General features: G+C 34.6%; 1 protein-coding gene across 1 annotated transcript in view; it reads left to right on the top strand.

Moving 5' to 3' along the window:
* LOC144455892 (membrane-associated guanylate kinase, WW and PDZ domain-containing protein 2-like) overlaps positions 1-18,245 on the top strand; it is a 458,301-nt gene extending 440,056 nt beyond the window's left edge. Inside the window, exon 2 of the mRNA XM_078150000.1 lies at positions 18,121-18,245. Coding sequence (XP_078006126.1) covers positions 18,121-18,245 — 125 coding nt within the window. The remainder of the gene's footprint in view (positions 1-18,120) is intronic.
* Positions 18,246-20,861: the final 2,616 nt, after the last annotated feature.

The following is a 20,861-nucleotide window of genomic DNA, read 5'->3' as shown; positions in this document are numbered from 1 at the left end:
AAACTAAATAATCTAATCCTAAAAAATGATTGGGTCAAACAACAAATCATAGAAACAATCAATAATTTCATTCAAGAGAATGACAATAATGAGACAACATACCAAAACCTATGGGATGCAGCAAAGCAGTTCTTAGGGGAAGTTTTATATCTCTAAATGCTTACATAAATAAAATAGAAAAAGAGGAGATTAATGAATTGGGCATACAACTAAAAAAACTAGAAAAAGAACAAATTAAAAATCCTCAACTAAACACCAAATTAGAAATATTGAAAACCAAAGGAAAAATTAAAAAGAAATTAAGAAAACTATTGAACTAATAAATAAAACTAAGAGCTGGTTTTATGAAAAAACAATAAAATAGATAAACCTTTGGTTAATTTAATTAAAAAAAGAAAGAAGAAAACCAAATTACTAGTATCAAGAATGAAAAGGGTGAAGCTACCACCAAGGAAGAGGAAATTAAAACAATAATTAGGAATTATTTTGCCCAACTATATGCCAACAAATTTGACAATCTTAGTGAAATGGATACATATTTACAAAAATATAAATTGCCCAGATTAACGAAGAGGAAGTAAAATACTTAAATAACCCCATCTCAGAAAAAGAAATTGAACAAGCCATTGATGAACTCCCTAGGAAAAAATCTCCAGGGCCAGATGGATTTACATGCGAATTCTATCAAACATTTAAAGAACAATTAATTCCAATACTATATAGACTATTTGGGAAAATAGGTGAAGAAGGAGTCTTACCAAATTCTTTTTATGATACAAATATGGTGTTGATACCTAAACCAGGAAGAGTCAAAATAGAGAAAGAAAATTATAGACCAATTTCTCTAATGAATATAGATGCAAAAATTTTAAACAAAATACTAGCAAGTAGATTGCAGCAACTTATCACAAGAATAATACACTATGACCAGGTAGGATTTATACCAGGAATGCAGGGTTGGTTCAATATTAGGAAAACTATCAGCATCATTGAGCATATCAACAACAAAACCAACAGAAACCACATGATCATCTCAATAGATGCAGAAAAAGCTTTTGATAAAATACAACACCCATTCCTATTAAAAACACTAGAAAGCATAGGTATAAATGGAGTCTTCCTTAAAATAATAAATAGCATTATCTAAAACCTTCAGCAAGCATTATATGTAATGGGGACAATTTCCAAGATCGGGGGTGAAACAAGGATGTCCATTATCACCACTGTTATTCAATATTGTACTGGAAACCTTAGCTTTAGCAATAAGAGAAGAAAAAGAAATTGAAGGCATTAGAATAGGCAAAGAAGAAACAAAGCTATCACTCTTTGCAGATGACATGATGATATACTTAGAGAATCCTAGAGAATCAAGTAAAAAACTACTTGAAATAATAAACAACTTTAGCAAAGTTGCAGGCTATAAAATAAACCCACATAAATCATCAGCATTTCTATATATTACCAACAAAGCCCAACAGCAAGAGATAGAAAGAGAAATCCCATTTAAACTTACTGTAGACATTATAAAATATTTAGGAGTCTACCTCCAAACAAACCCAGGAACTCTATGAACACAATTACAAAACACTTTTCACACAAATAAAATCAGATCTAAATAATTGGAAAAATCAGTTGCTCATGGGTAGGCCGAGCTAATATAATAAAAATGACAATACCTAAGCTAATTTACTTATTCAGTGCCATACCAATCAAACTACCAAAAATTATTTTATAGAGTTAGAAAAAATAATAACAAGATTCATTTGGAAAAACAAAAGGTCCAGAATATCAAAGGAACTAATGAAAAGAAATGCAGGGGAAGGTGGCCTAGCAATTCCAGATCTTAAATTGTATTATAAAGCAGCAATCATCAAAACTGCTTGGTACTGGCTAAGAAATAGGGAGGGATCAGTGGAATAGGTTAAATATGCAAGACACAGTAGTCAATGACTATAGTAATCTATTATTTGATAAACCCAAAGACCCCAGCTTCTGGGATAAGAACCCACTCTTTGAAAAAAACTGTTGGGAAAACTGGAAAAGAGTATGGCAGAAACTAGGCATAGACCCAAATCTCACACCATATACCCAAAATTTAAAGTAAAATGGTCATGACTTAGATATAAAGGCTGATACCATAAGTAAACTGGGAGAACAAGGAATAGTTTACCTATCAGATCTATGGAGAACAGAAGAATTCATGACCAAACAGGAGATAGAGAACATTATGAAAAGCAAAATGGATAATTTTGATTACATTAAATTGAAAAGTTTTTGCACAAACAAAGCCAATGCAACTAAGATTAGAAGGAAGGTAGAAAATTGGGAAAGAATTTTTACAACCAGTCTCTCTGATAAAGGCCTCATTTCTAAAATTATAGAGAATTAAGACAAATTTATAAGAACACAAGCCATTCCCCAATTGATAAATGGTCAAATGATATGAACAGACAGTTCTCAGATGAAGAATTAAAGCCATCTATAGTCATATGAAAAAATGCTCTAAATTATTATTGATTAGAGAAATGCAAATCAAAACAACTCTGAGGTACCACATCACACCTATCAGATTGGCCAACATGACAAAACAGGAAAATGATAAATGTTGGAGAAGATGTGGGAAAATTGGAACACTAATACATTGTTGGTGGAGTTGTGAAATGATCCAACCATTTTGGAGAACAATTTGGAACTATGCCCAAAGGGCTACAAAATGTGCATACCCTTTGATCCAGCAATAGCACTTCTAGGGCTATATCCCAAAGAGATCAAACAAATGGGAAAAGGACCCACATGTACAAAAATATTCATAGCAGCTCTTTTTGTGGTGGCAAAGAATTGGAAATTGAGAGGATGCCCATCAATTGGGGAATGGCTGAGCAAGTTGTGGTATATGAATGTAATGGAATACTATTGTGCTATAAGAAATGATGAACAGGCTGACTTCAGAAAAAACTGGAAAGACTTATATGGTCTGATGCTGAGTGAAGTGAGCAGAACCAAGAGGACTTTGTACACAATAACAGCCACGTTATGTGATGAATAATATTGTTAAACTGAACCCTTCTCAGCATTATGAGGATCTAAGACATCCCCAGAATCCTCGGGGTGGAAAATGCTGTCCACATCCAAAGAAAGAACTGTGGAAGTCCAATCGCCATCACTTATTTTTACCTTCTGTTGAGTTTTGTTTCATCTTTCTGATGATTCCTCCTATTGGTTTTAATTTTTACTTACAACTTCACTAATGTGAAAATATGTTTAATGGGTATGTAAATGTAAAGCCTATATCAGATTGTGCACCATCTTTGGGAGGTTGGGGGGGAGGAAGGGGGAGAAAAATTTTCAACTCTAAAGCATGTGGAAGTGATTGTTGATAAATCAAAATAAATTAATAAAAATGTTTAAAAAGGGGGAAAAAAGAATATATTGTGCGTAGTATTGAACCCACAAAGTTTCATTTTTTACTTAGCAATTTTTAAGGATGTATATACAAATTTTTTTCTGAATTCGTCATTAGTAGCTCTGTGTGTGTGTGTGTGTGTGTGTGTGTGTGTGTGTGTGTTGTGTGTTATGTGTGCATGTATAACCAGGTCATGACTAGCTAATAATCTGCTGCAAGGAAAACAATTTAGAAGGTCATGAATTATCTTTTGTTTGGACTTCAAAAGAAAAAGCTCAGGACAGCTAGGTGGCACAGCGGATAGAGCACTGACTCTGGAGTCAGAAGGAACTGAGTTCAAATCTGGCCTCGGACACATGACATTTACTAGCTGTGTGACTCTGGGCAAGTCATTTAACCCCAAATGCCCCACAAAAATAAAGCTAATTTGACAAAATCTAGTTTAATTTTTATTTATTACTTTATTTCTATTGCTGAAGACTTCTTTGACTGGGGCCACAAGTAAGTGACCAAAGTGAAAGAAAGGAGAAAAAATTATTAGCACACTAAAGGAGACTGGCTGCTGGTAGTAGTACCTCCCTTACCCCAACCTATTTCAGATATAGTTTATATATCTTTTCAAGCCTGCTTAGAAAATACAGCCAATCAGCATCATTCTATGGCATTTAGTTGGACCAATAGAGTGTGATTCTGCCATGTAAGAAAAGCAGATTGCTGGATTAATGGGAAACTCCACAGTTTGTTGTCACCTGCTTGCACAACAACGCTATTAGTATTAGAGTACTAAGGTCCTGGTTGTTACCCATGATCAACTGGAAAGGCCCTTCCAGAGAAAGAACAAGGTTGCCATTTTAGTCACACAGTATGTTTTAAAAAGGACCTCTCTTTTCTCCCTCCAGATTATCAGCATCAGTGTCTTTATCTGCATAATGAGGGTATTGTAATACAATAGTAACTAGATAATATATTTGGATCTGGAAGAACCATATTGACTTTGGTCTACTACAAATCAATGGCATAAAAATAACAGAAACACCGAATTTCTTACTTTGAAATGAACTCTGAAGGCATTTAGTCAAACCTATATCTGGATATAGCCTAATTCTAGAGACTTTAATTCTGTTTCTTTCTTTCTTTCCTTCTTTCTTTCTTTCTTTCTTTCTTTCTTTCTTTCTTTCTTTCTTTCTTTCTTTCTTTCTTTCTTTCTTTCTTTCTTTCTTTCTTTCTTTCTTTCTTTCTTTCTTTCTTTCTTTCTTTTATTGTGATGCCACAATGTTCAGTCATGATGAATTTGTAGTTTACAACAAACTCAAATTTCCATCAGATCAACTGCTCTAGGTCTATCTTCCTTATTCCATTTTTGTTCATGTCACTTTTAGCTGAAATATGACAATATTTATGCTTAATAATGTCAACTCAGATCAGTATAAAGATTTTGAACAGAGCATAGAGGATATTAGAGTACTGTAGCACTCCAATGGAGACCTTTCTCTACATTTCCATTTTTCCAATAATGTCAACTCTTGGATCTGGTAATTCAACTAGCTTGGAATGTGTCAAACTATACTATAGTTTAACCTACTCTTCACCATTGTGTTTGCTTAAGGGTAGTGAGAGCATTTGTCAAATACCTGACTAAATTTGAGACATAAATAAGCTATGGAATTTTCATGATCTACCAGTGTTCTTCTCATGGTTTTGCTTTTGTTGGTTTGTTTGTTTGTTTGTTTTTTTAATAGCTATTTCACAAAGCGCTTTATGACTACAGAACACTTTCATCTCCATTTATTCCTTAGGACTTCACAACAGTGTTGTAAGATAGGTACTGAAAAGCCAAGGGCACATGGCCAATGCATATTTAGTGCAGACATTATTTAAACCATGACTCCCCAAACCAAATCTGTGTCAAGACCCTCCTCCCTTTTTTTCAAGCTCCCTTTTATATTTTGTCTTCCACCATAGAATGTAAGCTCCATGAGGACAAGGATTATCTTGTGTTCTGGCACCTCCCCCCCCAACACACACACCAAACACACTCTATCTAAAAGCACCCTGGGGGAGGAAAGAGTTGGGAGTGACAATTTGTACATGAAAATCCTTTATTTTTCCAGTGGATTTATGGCACTTTTCACTTACTAATTCTCTACAGAAAGGCTGTGCTTCGGTTCACTAAGAATCCGGTTTCCAAGGCTGCGCTCATTAGTCTAGCTGTTGACACTTTGTTTTGTCTCCATTTAGACACAGTTGCAGCAAGCTAGTTCATAGTCTCAGGACAGAGCACCCAGCCCATCAGTTTCCAAAGTGTTCCTTGACTGCTGAACCAAAATAGAGGCACTATATTTTAACGACAGAGTATATTTTCACTATATTTTACAATCTTTTGTAATTTTCCTTTCAAAAAAAAATACAAGCCTTAGGAGTGAATACAGAATCAGAAGACCTGCATTTAAATTATTGACATGCTGTTACTAGCTATGAGTCCTTGGGCCAGACACATTCTCTAGTTTTCTGAACTACAAAATGAGAGAATTAAACTAGATGACCCCTAAAATTATTTCTAGCACTTCATCTATTATCCTCAGCTATCTGACCCATATAATTAGTTGACAGGAGTACTACTGAGGAATGGGGTAGCAGCACCAAGAAAAGCTCCTTAGTTCTATTGTGAAAAGTACAATCAATAGCTAACATTTCTATGGCATTTGTAAAACATTTTACGTGTATTATCTCATTTGATTTTCAGAACAAGCTTAGGAGGTAGGTGCTATTATTATCTCCATTTTACAGATGAGGAAACTTAAGTTTCCTTAAAATGGTTAAGTCACTTGTATAAGGTCACACAGCTAATGAGTGTCTGAAGCAAGATTTGAACTCGGGTCTTCTAGACTGCAAGGCCAACACTCTCCACTATACCACCAAAGAACAGGTGAATCGCATGTAATATTGCCACAATTGTTGTGACATTTTGTAGTAATATCCCTTATGTTCTAAAATCAATTAATCAATGAGTGAAGAAACATTGTATTTTAGGCATTAAGTGCTTACCAGGGTATGTGTTTATACTATTTATTGTGCTGTGTGCTAAAAAGACATAAACAAAAGGAAAACAGTTCCTGCCATCAAGGACTTTATTTCTTTCAGGTGAGACGTCTTGTAAATTTGTAGATATTGCAAAGATTCTGTGGCTACTAACATATCTCCCTTTTGTACTGATTAGCCAGGTCCCCAGGGGCTGCCTGCTGCTTCTCCCCTGAGGGTGCTTTGGTTACATTTGAGGGAATTATAATTATTTTTCTAATGTGATCATTTATTAGCCCCCACCAATATTTTTCTCTCCAGGATTATTGGTCTGACAGTCAGATATAATTAGCTTTTAGAAAGAAGTGTTTACTAAAGTAGATTAATAAGGACAGTTAGTACAAAATACTGCCCAAAAAAAGTTAATGACACATTTCCCACTAGTATATGCAAAGTTTAATGGAACAAATGCTCAAGTTTAAAACATATTAAGCAAAGGGGGTTACTCACAGGTCTACGAGTCTTTTTTTCTGGAGTCCTCAAGATACTTCTATAAGACCTCATGTCTTCTGAGCATCAAAACTGCTTTTCCTTATCACATCCAGTCAGTCCTTGGCTCCCAATAAAGACACTGCCATCAGCTATTCTGAGGATACTGTTAGGTTGCCAATGGTAAGTACAAAATCTTCCAAAGCCTTGGAAGCTCAGATGATCTTCCTTTGGTCAAGTGAAAGGTTGGAGAGAAGGCCAACACCATTAACCTTTACTCTGGCGTCATTTGAACGCCAAATACTTCTACAAAATGGCACTGGCTTCAGAGCAAACTGAATTGGAGTATTAGCTAACTACCTCTCCCACTAAGGGCCTCCTCTACTCTCAATACATGCAAAAAAACCTGGCTTTATTCCTTATTCTTTATTCCTTTAAAAGAATAGCAAATTAAGCTAAATGAGAAGGAAAGCCTAGTCTCTTGCAGCAATTCTGGAACATTTGTGACCCTCCCCAAACGGATTAGTCATATGGGCTAAACTGAAACTTAGTTCTCCTTTACCCTTTAGGTGAGAAATCAAACCAATCAGCACATTAGGTCATCAAAACAGATCTGGACAAAATTTCTGTTCCTTTCTACACAAGGCACATCGATTTTTTCCCCATGGGTTCATCTAGCAAAGATAAAGCAGATGTGCTGATGCACCCTCTAAACAAGAGCAATGGATACCCAATAGATCTCTGTCACCCAAAGTGTCATTCAAATAGTTTCTAATTAACCCCTAATTAGGAAAAGCTGATTACCTTAAAGATCAACACTTAGAAAAGCCTTCAGAGGTTGCCAACAGAGATTAACTAGCAGGAGTACCACATACTATGATCCTGTAGCCCATGAAGTTCTCAGAAAAGTAGTTTGTATTCATGTTGCAATGAGGCAAGTGTTCTCAGTCTCCTTAAAAGCAAAGAGGAAAAAAAAAGAATATTTATTTATAAGCTAGGCACTCAGTATTTTAGGAATACAAAATATTTTTTGTATAAAATAATTTTCTCATTACTTTAGTATTCATATTGAGTTCTGTAATAAAACAGGTAATGGTAAATTAGCATTCAAATGAACAAAAGTTATCTGGGAAAAAATACTTTGGCTTATAAGGAAAAACACAGGAAAAAGGTTACTAATATACATTTGTGGTTTTAAATGAAAGAAAGCCCAAACAATGCTAATTATTTTAGTGGATCACCAAACTAAGGTACCTAATTGCAAAAGTCTTCAAAGGAGGAGGGTCTAATGTTTATCCCAGACCATGCCCTATGGGTAACCCTGACTCCTACTATCACAATCAACACTATCACTGGCAGTCTGGGTTCCCAAAGCACTCAAAAGATCCTCTTCTACTCAAGAGGAAGGAGAATGAGATCAAGATCACAAACAAAATAAAAGCCAAGGCCAAAGTTCCTCTTTTCCCTTATTTCTCCTTCCCCAAAGAGATTTTCTCTGAGGCTTGGCTAGAATAGCTCCTCTGTTTTTAACTGGTTTGAATCGTGAGATATCAATCTGTGTCGCTATTTTATGTATAACCAATATGTCATAACTGACTTTTCTTAGCCAAACACATCAGAATATATTTCCTGTGCAATGTCGCTCCATTTCACTCAGTAACTTTTAAGGATTTCTAAATTGATGGAGGATTTTTCCCACCTGTAACAAGGACTTTGATTAATTCAATAGAGGTGTTCTTACTTGGTTAAGGTAATTAAGTGCTGTGACCCAAGGTAATCCAAGAGGGATGGAATGATTGATTGATTTAATGGACCATACCTTTACATAAATTTCAAATTATGTACAAAACAAATTGGAAGTGATTAGGTTGATGGAGAGACCAAAATAATTGAGGGATAAAAGATCAGTAAAGATTTTAAGTAGGAAGTAGCACTTGGGCTGAATTTTGTGGAGAAATAGAAGTCTACTCCTTTGTCCACATGCATATATATTTTTAATAGCTCAGAACTGCACCAAGACTTGTGGGATATCCTCTATACAGTGATTCTAAGAACTGGAAGAGGGATATACACTCAAGGCATGGGTGATAACCACTTCCATCTAATATCTGCTGACCACTCCTCCAGGTCTGTATCTATATTTATATATCTTCTCCTTTCCTCATCTCTAGATGAATATAATTGCCTATGATCCCTGAAATAACACCCCTTTCAGCTTCAGCAAACAATAGTTAAAATAACATCTTCTCATAGGAAAACCAAACAAACAGATCTTTAGGTAAGTAAAGATATTCATTGCAGTGATGTTAAACCTTTACAGCAAATGTCTAACATCTGTAAACAATCACCAGGAAGTCAAAAGAGCTCAGCAAGTGTGTTCACCAGCAAATACTTGATTCCTCATGCCAAGCAGAAACAGATGGCACCCAAGGGCAACACAAATTTAGAATGCAAATTTCTTTTAAAAATACAGCAGTGGAGGATGGTAGAAGGATTCTGAATGGTATCATCACTTATACCAGTGAAAAACAGTAGGAGCTAAAACAAATATATAGAAAACTTAATGTCAAACTCAGCTGAGCTACATTCTCCCTAAAAGCATTCATAGAGAAAAATGACAACTGGACAACATATCAATATAAAATGTAATGCATTTGTAATGTATTTTAAGTAATTTCTTTTATTATCAATGATGGAGGAACCATCATTTTTGGATTCTCAGACCCATGTTAGCTATCTTGTGTGTAAAGAAGTAGAAATGATGGTTTACAAGATGAAGTCAGAATAACTGCACCAGATCAAGCACAATACATAGGGAGGGAATTCTTGTTGGGGCTGATACCTACTTGAGTGTTTGGCAGGAATGATTTACAGTATCTCTTAGGAGGAGACAATACCAAAAGAACTGACGTAAAACAAAATCAGGGAAAGTATAAAATCTTTAAATAAACTTTACCAGATAATATCACAAAAATCAGTTGGAAGAGACTCTAGCAGCCATCTAATCCAACCTATGCTTGAAAAGAATTCCACTACAAAAGACCTGAAAATTGAATACCCAAGCTCTCCTTGAAAACTTCTGATAAGAAGCAAATAACTACTTTGCAGGGTAGCTTATTGCTGCTTAAATAGTTCTAATTTTTAGGAAGCCTTTTCTGACTTCAATTATAAATTTTCCCCTTGAAATTTCATCCTGTTCTGCTTTTTGTGGATAAATGAAGTCTAAATTTTGTCCACATGCATACATATATAGATATATTTTTAATAGCTTAGAACTGCACTAAGGCTTATGGGATATCATATATATATATATATATATATATATATATACATATATATATATGTATATATATATATATACACATATATATATATACACACACATATACACACTATATATATACATAAATATATACACACACTCACACTTTATGTATTTATACATATGTATGTATATAAAATACATATATATGTGTGTATCTGTATGTATATATACACACATACACGGACACTTGGAACACAGTGATATAGATATACATACACATATATATGTGTATATGTATAATTATACGTGTGTATCAGGGTGTCGCAGAAGTATGCATGTGTCTATGTATGGATATATACATATTTTCCAATATTACTCTTGTGAAATTGGTATTAGAAAAGACAAGAATGTAAAACATAGCCATAGTTTTTCTTTTTATTCATATGTTTTGTTTAATGTAAAATAAAGTACACAACTACTCAAGCATTTGGAAAAAAAATAGAACAAAGGGTATAAGCAGCATTTTTATCCCAATAACCTAGAGATTTCAACTAAAAGTTTTGTAGTGTTGTTCTGGGGTATGTAGAGTCTTAATTAGGAGGATAATTACCCCTAATGTGTCTAGTTGACACATTATTAACTAGAAGTTTCTAAAATTTAGAGGTATAAAGAGATGACAAATTGTCCAATCATTTCAAATAAGACATTTCTCTGAGTATTGCAGGCAAAAGTAAGAATTTTCTCCCTGGCTAATGGCTAAGATTGCTCTTTGTTAATCAAATAAACCATGAGAGTAAAGCTACACAATGTCAGATCTACGATTTCCCATGAGAAAGGAAACCAGTTTCTTTCTCATGATTATCATTCACTGAGCCATACTTAAAAAAGTAAACAGTTGATTAAACATGAGTGGACTGAACTCCTAGTGAGTCTTCAGGTCAGTAAACTTCACGAGAATATCTTTGTGGTGGTTTCCTGAATTTCTAATATAAGAATATTAGAAGAAGTAATAATCTGTTTGAGCAAAAAAGAGACTACAGGTTAGAAAGATATTCATGTCTGTGACTGAAATTCTTACTTCAAAATGTCATTAGAATGTAAGCATCTTTGAGTCTTCTATCAAATGCCCCATATCTTTCTTATTCTTATTAACCTTTGCATTAAATGTGCAAAGAATTCTCTAAAAGAACAATGAAGACAGGTAGAATTTTAAAATTTACTTTGAAGCTAGGGCTGGCTATGGAGGGTGCAATAACAATATTCCATCTGAAGCATCTGTGGGCTGCAATAGGAAAAAGAAAAGGGAGGAAATGATGAAAAGCCATTTTCAATACTTAGGGCTAGAGAAAATTATAAACCTCCTCACATTTATCTCTGTCATTTTCTCTGAAATGGCAATTTTCCTCTCCAGTTTTGAATCTTTTAATGAGCTGCAACTGTTTAATATCCTTTGTGGTATTTCTTTATATTTTATTCCTATACAAAACGTGCCTTGCTACTAGCATTTGAAGGAAGAACAGTAGGCACAAAAGATGTTGAAGCATGATAAAAGGATATACTTGGTTCTCAAAAACTATGGCAAAACATGCATACAATGCAAATGCTGCTTTGACCAAGTGTTTCCAGGTTTATTCTCTGTGGAACAAATTTTTTACAGGGTTGTTATATGGCTATGCAACTTTGATTGCAGCAGAAGAGGCAGAAAGATGTGGACTGAAGTCCTAATCTTCACAACTAATGGCTCTGTGGTCCTGGACAAATTATTGAATCTCTCAGTGCTCTGTAGACACATTTTTAAAGTGCAAAGAAGGTATGAGCCCACATTGGTACTGAAAGTTTCCATATTCAAATCATAGGTTCAGTTCCTGTCGTTACTACAATAGATATGAGTGGCCTAGAATGAAAGACATAATAAGGACTAACTAGAGAAAGTACTTAATTTCAATGCCCTATAATTTATAATGTAACCAGAATAGCTCCAGAGCTAAGTGAAAGTTCCAGAGATTTTGATATTATGTTAGACCCAGCATGAAGTGAGTTTCTTGGTTGATTATATGACAAAGATATGGGTTCCTATCTTAAGAAGGGCAGGGGCCTACTCTTGCATTATACTAGATAGATTGTGTATGAAACTGTCAGCTGTTGTGTTTCTGTGGCATCTTCCCGCAATTTATTTCTCCATTTCTTAGATCAGTCAGGCAAAATTCTGTTTTTAAAGAGTGTAGACCATGCTTTCCCAGTGTTCTCATTCACTAAAAAAAAATCATATTACTTGCTCATGGGTAAAGTCTGTGTGTATGATTGTCTTTCATTTCTTCCTCTTTTTTTTTTTGTTTCTCAGTCAAATAGCTGCTCAATAATGTCTGAGTTAGATTGTTTTTTTTTTCCTTTTCATTGACTCTGAAATGGGTTTGCTTTCTTCTCTATTTGGGTGTTGAAAAATTGGAAAACAATGGTTTAAATAAAGATGACTATACCTGGTTTTACTTTTTATGAACTAGTTCCCAAACAGCACGGTTAATGAAAGATTGCTTTTCTGACTATGATAAAGTACTATGCACACATTTGGACAGGAGAATATGCAAGTATTTGTATTATTGAAACTCTAGAAATAGGTATAGGGCACTAACTACTATGTTAATAATTAAGGTGGGTTTAACTCTGGACTCCAAGGCAGGAGTTATTATCATAGGGTGAATATATATTTTATAACTATAATCAATAGTTATTTCCTTTTCAATTATGTGTATTTTATTTCATGTACTTAAAACATTTTTCTGAGAAGAGGTTCTAGGTTTCACTAGACTACCCAAAGAGTACACAATATTAAAAATAGTAAGACCCCCTTGACCTAATACCAAGCACCATCAGGAATGGGGCAGTGACTGAAATGCCTCAGTGTGCTTATAGCTTAAACGTAATAGCCACTTACTGCTTCCTTGCAGAATGAAAAAAAAAATGAATAAATGAATAACTGATATAAAACTCATATCAAGAGGGACCTCCATGATGTGGTAGTTTTTGGAAGAAATATAATTGTTTTCTGGTAAATAGATATCTAGATTTCATAGGTATGCATATAGTAGATTTATACACACACACACACACATACACACACATACATACATACCACACACACACACACACACACACACACAGAGATAGCTATCCATGAAGGTATTTTTAACAGATCTTCCCACAATCCTATTGGCTGGTCATATTCTGCAGATTTTATCTAGCCCCAGAACAATGCAGCTGCATAAATGAGATCCTTAATCTTTCAAAGATTTCAGTCTCTCTACCCACATAGCAAAATACAAGTGAAATGTAAAGTGCTTATTGTCAAGATTATGATATGCAATAGGATGAAAGGCTCACTGAGTTGACTCATCAGCAGATGTATTTCAGATAGACACTGCATATGTAAGGGAGCAAGCTAAATTTTATCTGAGAAAATGTACTATGCTTTCAGTGACCCCAAGTTGTCCCCTAAAACAGAATCTTAACTTTTGAACAGCCACATTCTTCCAGAAATTCTATTTTGCTGTAACTCATGACATATTTTCTCCCAATAAACAATATTGTAGGTAACCTGAAGGGCAATGTAGAGATACATAGTAGACCTAAATAGGCTAAAGTACATTATGACCTATAGTTTGTTTCCAAAAAGTGGTGGAACAGATAGAATCTAGCAGAAAAACGATTGGAAAAGGCAATGGGGTTGTCATGTTACCAATGAGGACAAACACAGGTGAGGTACTGTTACACTCAAAAATGATTAAAAACTGGGAGTCAAGAGAAGGGTCAGTGGGCAACTCGAGGTCCACCTGCTCCTCCTCCCTCCCTCTCTTCCTTTACCTCCCTTCCCTTGCCTGACTGATCCTTAAGGATCATGACAGCGTGTGCATGTGTTGGAGGAGGGGGGTGGGTGAGGTGAGAGAGGGGGAAAAAAAGTCAGCCCAACTGATCAATGCATTCAGAAAACACGTGCAATGTGTAATACCTGGGGACCTCTCACCTCCAGGAAGGGGGAGGGAAAATATGTCAGCTCAATTATATAACATTCAGAGAGCAACTTATCTGTGGTTGCAGATGCCCACTCTGAGATCATTCTGGTTACTACAGACTTGTTTGCTGTGGAAACACATCTCATCTCCGAACACTCGGATGACCAGATGGGTGGGAGACAGTCTCTCTGAGAATATTTCAGATACTATGTGCTTGCTCTTTGTGGAAACACCTCCAGTCTCACAACTCTGAGAAAACAAGACATCCTTAACATGATCTACAGTATCTGATAACATTTCAGCTGTCTCAAGCTTTGGTCTCTGTAAAAGCTAATCTTGTCTGAGAAAACTCAGATCTCTCATCTTGTCATGTTCCATGAGAAACAAAAGTAACACCCCCCCCCACCCACACACTAATTACAGACCAAGAGGAAGGCTTTGTTTAGCAGTAAAGTGGCATAGCAGATAGAATGCTAAACTCTGAGTCAGAACAACTTGAATTTTAATCTTGCCTTAGAAGTTTATTGATTCTGGGACCCAGGGCAAGTCATTAAATTTCTCTTTGGCTTTATTTTCTTCATCTTCAAAATGTGGATGATAATTGCATCATCTTCTAAGAGTTATGAGACACCATTGAGAAAATATACTGAAATACCTATGTAAATGTTAAACATTCTATAGAAATACTAGCTGTTGTTTGAGCTCTTTTAAATGTGAAGAAGTTGCAAGTTAGTTGTGATATGTATGCCTGGAATGATTTTGGGCATTAGTGAGCTGGCCACCCCTTTGAAGTGAAGCCCTGGGAAATATTTGAATCAGTACATAATTTGTGATTCTAATCTTACCAGTTGGACCACTAAACCCCTAAACAATAAGGGGATTTTCATTTGTATATTGATGGAGAAACTCCGCAGAAAAGGTAACCCTAAGGAAGCAAGGGAACTATGTCACTTTCAGACACTTCAGACTACAAGCTTTGGTGTTAGGGTAAGGATTGGGGGGAAGAGGTAGTGATATGTAGTTCAGTGACCATTCACAACCTGGCAGACTAGAGACATGGGTTATATTTATCAACTCCACTGTTACCACTGTTACCCACCAAGCTTTTTTTTTTGTTTCTTTTTCTGACTGTTTTCTAAAGGAGGAAAAATAATATAGGCATAAGAACATAGCATGAATAACCCTGCAATGCTTTCCAAGAGTTTGTGATGAACTTCAAATAATGATATAATATGTGTGTGATAGAATGTGGTAAATGTCTCTCAAAGAGTAACTGATAATTTGCAGTTGTGCATTATAATTTGTATCAAATCAATTTAATGAATGCAGGTGGCTCAGTTTTTAACTCAGAGGAGTTTCTTGCTAATGACAGTGTTCTTGAATCTGTGGGGAAGTCTATAGATCATTTTACCTGAAAAAGATATGTGTCTAGTCAATTAAATTTATAGCAGAGGAAAATCAAGAATTGCTCTTTTCATAGCCATTTGAGAGGGCAGCTGCAATGCATATGCATTAGAAAAAAAGTGTAGTTTTAAAGTGAAAATACATCCCCAGAAGCACCAATCTGTGTAGGTTACTAAATGTGTTTTTATTAGTGCTATTCCCATAAGGTGAGTGATTCTAGCTTATGTCATGTGGCAGATTACATTTGTTGTTCTAAGGCTAGCATTTTCTCAGGCTTCCAAAAAGCATCTTCATCATTAGGTATGTTCCATTTTTTCAGATGGGAAAAATGGGAGAAAGGAGAAGGAAAGGAAGAGCTGGAAGATTCTTCCTTCTCTTAGCTAATCAGGAAGGCCAGTTGATTCTTGCAAGCTGCCTTTCCTTCGCTTCAGATCCTATGAGTTAGTAAGAGTGGACCTGGTCTGTTTCCCTACCATGGCACTAATGGAAAAAAAACTTGCTTTCTGGGTAATGAGTTCATTGTTTTAGGGTGGATACATGCAAGTCAGAAATGTGTGAGATGACCAAAGATAACTGCTTGGTAGATTCAAGAAGACTCAGTTTCTTTAGAGAACTTCATTGAAGTTGAATGAATTCAATTTCTTTTCATATTAAGTAAAAGAATTTGGAAAGGTTTATGGCATGAGAGTCTAGTAAATAATATTTATTCAAATCAGAGTAATGCATTTTGTTTCCCATTACCATGTTTCAATTTTATATGGATCACATAGTAATATTAAGAGTATTCAAGTTTGTATAGAAAACTTTCTATTTGGAGACAATATTTTGATGGGCATTTCACTGTAATTACATATCAAATCATATTACATATTGAATTATGACATATAATAGGTAAATACAAATAAACAGGTTAAGTTTTAATTGGTTTATTTTTTAATGCTAGCAAGGTGACTAGGTAACATGATAATATCACTTATTTCTCCTGTTTTACCTGCAGGTTTGGCTAACATTAGTGTTTGCAAAACATATATGCATGCCCAAAGAAAAAATATTAAATATGTTCATAGTGGGGCAAAGTTCACTTTGAAAGCTATCCATAGACTAATTCTGATTATTTAAAAGGACTTGAATCTATGATCCAAAGTAATTTTTGCCCTGGTTTCTATTTATGTTCACTTTCTTTTATCTATTTCAGACTAGTTCAATCTGTTGACAAAGATTAGCCTATCTAAAATCCTCGTATTTTGCCTTCTAAACTTCTTGGGGTTATTATAATGCAAATATTTTATTAACAAAAATGTAACAATGATCTTGAGACATATTTAATATGATAGAATGTCCTGATCAAACTTATGAATTCTGATATTTAAATCTCATTTGTTCCATGGTTCTCCTAAAAGTTTTCCAAATAAATTGAGCAATGCAAATAAATATATGGAATATTTACTGAATTAAGATAATTGTTTTGAGCACTTATGTAATCTCTTTGTTATAAAGACACAGAATATACCTATTATTTCATTTAAGATAGACAACTACTGAGCAAAAAAACTCCTATTAATGCAGATCAGAAACTTTTCTACACATTCTAGTCTTAGAGATTTGCCTACAGCACTAAATTATGTGACTTGCCCAAGAGACACACAGATAACATGTGTCACAGCTGGGACTTTAAGTAAAGTCTTCTTGGCTTAAAAGCCAACTCTCAATCTACTGCACTAAACTATGTCTTACTTTGTTAGGCTAGTTTTAAGTAATGTCTAATACATCAAATTAAAGACTTCCAGACAACACTTGATTAACAAAGTTTTAGTTATTGTATATGTATTATCAATGATGTTTCTTAACTTAAAATTAATGGCATTTCACTAATTTACCTATTCCTTAAATTTGTCCAGAATATAGAGACTTTATTAATATTTATCTATCCTTTGCAAATATGTAAAAATCAGACAGACATTAGCCTCTTAAAGTTGAAGAAACCAAAGAAAAATATTTTACCAATATAAAAAATGTTAGGTCTAACACCCTTTGTCCCTTTACTAGTTTACCTTTTCAATAGATTATAATAGGATATATTTCAGATTATTTTAATTTCTGAAAGCTGAAATAAAATAGCATTGGAATTCAAGCTAAACATTTAAAACTGAATCTTGAGTTATAAATAAAAAATTTTGAAGTTATGAGAGTTTATTTTTTAACTTTAAGTTACAAAGATGTGGGTGTACTGTCCTCTTCATGGTTTAGTGTCTGAAATATTTTCATCTAAGTAAGCTATGAAAATATTTAAGTAATCCCATGTAGGTTTTAACAAATAACCTAAATGGAACCTTATTAATGATTAAATTGTAGAGAAGAATCTCTTGTGTTGTTCTAGCTCTTCAAAAGCTTATTTAAAAGTTCATGTGATTATTTTTGTAAATGAATACATTATAAATGGGTGCAAGTTCTTTTCAAGGTAGGATAGAGTAATTTTAACAACACTTTTTTTTCTGTATTCCATTTCCCTTTATTAAGAAAATGTCATATTTCAGGAGGTATTGTGGATAAGGATCTTCGCCATTACCTCAACTTACGATTTCAGAAGGGATCAGTGGACCATGAGCTTCAACAGATCATTCGAGATAATCTCTACCTCCGCACGGTGCCATGTGAGTAGGCTGATTTTGGTGTCTATATGTTTATTGGGGGGGGTTGTTTTCGAAAAAAGAGGTACTCAAGATGCTAGAAGTGCATTATCATATCATATCCTTTGAATGGAGGACAGGATTAAAAAAGAATATGGGTTGTCCTGTTGTTATTTAGTTTAATTTGTTGACTCTAGTTAGGACAGAAAGATAGCATTTGAAAGCCAATGATTAAATCCAATTGTGATTTTGTGAACCCATGTTTCTCTTCACTTAAACCATTGTTTCCTCTATCCACTTTGCAAACTTGTGTCAAATTTCATTTGTTCCATGGAGAATGTATATAATCCCCACCCCCACCCCCACACACATCCTTCAGACCCAAATAAGTTTGTTAAATGTCTCTCTTGAAGCAGTTGAATGTGTATGTTTAAAGAATAGTGGTTTGTAACAGGAAATTCTGTTTAGAACATCATTTAGTGGTCACCAGAGAAGTTGTGGTCAAGTGAATTGTGGTCCCCAGTGTAGTATCTGGAGATAATTCTGAGCTTAATACTATAATGAATCAGGGCAAAGAAAAAGTTCATCTTTGGGTGAAGGAATAATATACACACAGACACAATCTTCAGAATTAACTGACCATTTTACCCTATGTATGCCACTTTGAGGTACATGTGCTATTCTTCTAAAGGGGTAATAGGGTGTTCATTAAAAAGGAAAATGAGTTTTGAAACAATTAGAAATTGAAAGTTATCAAAATTGTTAACCCATTTTAATGTTGGTGAATCCTAGACGTATTTTTCATGTTTATATACATAACACCTAAAGCTAAAATATTTTGTTAAACACCTCTCCATGTTGGCTGGATGGAGGATTGCCGACCAGATTGTCTGGTGTATTATCATCAAGCCCAACAGATACTGACAATGATATATTATAGCCATTTGTGGGTGTATGTGGTTGGGAGGTGGGGTTTGGTTTATGTTTATTTTTTTGTTACTTCTAGCTAGAAGGGCAGAAGGATCAGATTCTAGCATGAGCCTTCCTCAGTTCACTTCAGAATCCCATATTTCCTTTAACATAAATGGTGATCTCTTTGACCCAGATGTCTAACTGGTAGCAAATAACATTTGTTACAGGTTGCTTTAGCATCCTTCCCCAGAAACCTTTCCTTCTGTCTAGAAACTCTCAGCAAGTCCTTTATTTCTTAGCTGACACTAAACTAAGGTTAGGTAATGATTCTGATACTGTTGGTATGAAAGAGTACAAAAAAAGGGGGCAACTGAAAGGATCATTCTAGACTCTAGGATTCTATTAAATGTATCTTGTATTGAAATGTATTAAGCATACAGAAGTATGCAACTCAGAATTGAAATTTCACTCAGTTCTCCAATTAAGGAGCAGGGACGTGGTTGTTTTTACTATTAAATGTTCATCATTCCTCAAATGTCATGTCAATAATATCAAGTATCGCAAAATAAGACAGCTTTGAGATTGACAATTTATGATTTAAAGTGAATATCTTTGTCATTGTGCAAGAGGAGGAGAGAAGTCCACTTTTGGACTCCTAATTTTTTTTCCCTGGAAGTAGAGGAAAGTGCACCCTTGAACTTGTAAGTTTGACATTAACGTGATGGGCAGAATAAGATGGATTAAAGTGAGTGACTACTATTTGTAAGGAAACGGGTGGATGCATTTTCAAAACTGTGATGTTGTCAGTGCTGCTGTAAGAATTTATCTTTCGTGACATGAGAGAAAGGAGATCTGATATATGAAGAAAGGACTGGCACTTTATTGTATTTAAAAGCTGAAGGAAGTAGATAAGAAGCTGACATTGAGGTATACTTGTCCTCATTGTTAAAGAGAAGAGGGGAATGAGGCAAGCTTAATTAAATATCCAGGTAATTGGCATTAATCTTGTAATAGCTTCTAAATGAGTCAATTAATTTTCTGGTGCTTAGATGCAATGGGTGAACAATATTTTTTTTTTTACTGGATATTTGATTTTACTGTAAGAGAAAGGAAATTTGCTGTATCAATTCAACTTAGTCTTTGAAAGATGCCTGTGGTAATTAAGATGTTAAATGATATACTTAGGGTGACTTGGTATGTTTCAGAGGCAAGAAATAAACACATATCTTCCTGATTCTAGGGTAAGATTGACTCGATATACCATTTTGTTTCTCAAAAACACAGTAGGAACATGAATATAAGAATAAAATAAGCAGCCTTTTATGAGTCAAAATAGAATTTTAAGATAAGATCTTTAGCATAACAAAGTCTTGAACTATTTATACAGATATGGAGAAGCCCCTTGAATCTAAATATTATAAAAATATAAAAAACAACCACAAAAAAGATGTACATTGTTTTTCTTTCTAAGTTAGGATAGTCATTTATATAATAACCAATAGCACAATTATCATACTTCTCAGCGTATGAGATGTTAGCTTCTCAGGTTAAATTTTCTGTGCTTTTAGACATGCAATGGGAATATCTAGACCTTCCTTGGGTGAGGCATTCTAACTGATCCTAACTTTCCTCCTAGTTTCACTTTTGACATCTCTCAACCTTTGTGTACTCTCAGTTCTTACTGGGCATTAAGAAAGTCTTCTGTTCAGCTAATTGGTCTGTCTTCCTTCCATTAG

The sequence above is a fragment of the Phascolarctos cinereus genome, unplaced genomic scaffold (assembly GCF_003287225.1).
Source record: "Phascolarctos cinereus isolate Bilbo 61053 unplaced genomic scaffold, phaCin_HiC Scaffold_1;HRSCAF=81, whole genome shotgun sequence".
In the NCBI taxonomy this organism is placed as follows: Eukaryota; Metazoa; Chordata; class Mammalia; order Diprotodontia; family Phascolarctidae; genus Phascolarctos; species Phascolarctos cinereus.
This window is presented reverse-complemented; position numbering and strand designations above follow the sequence as displayed.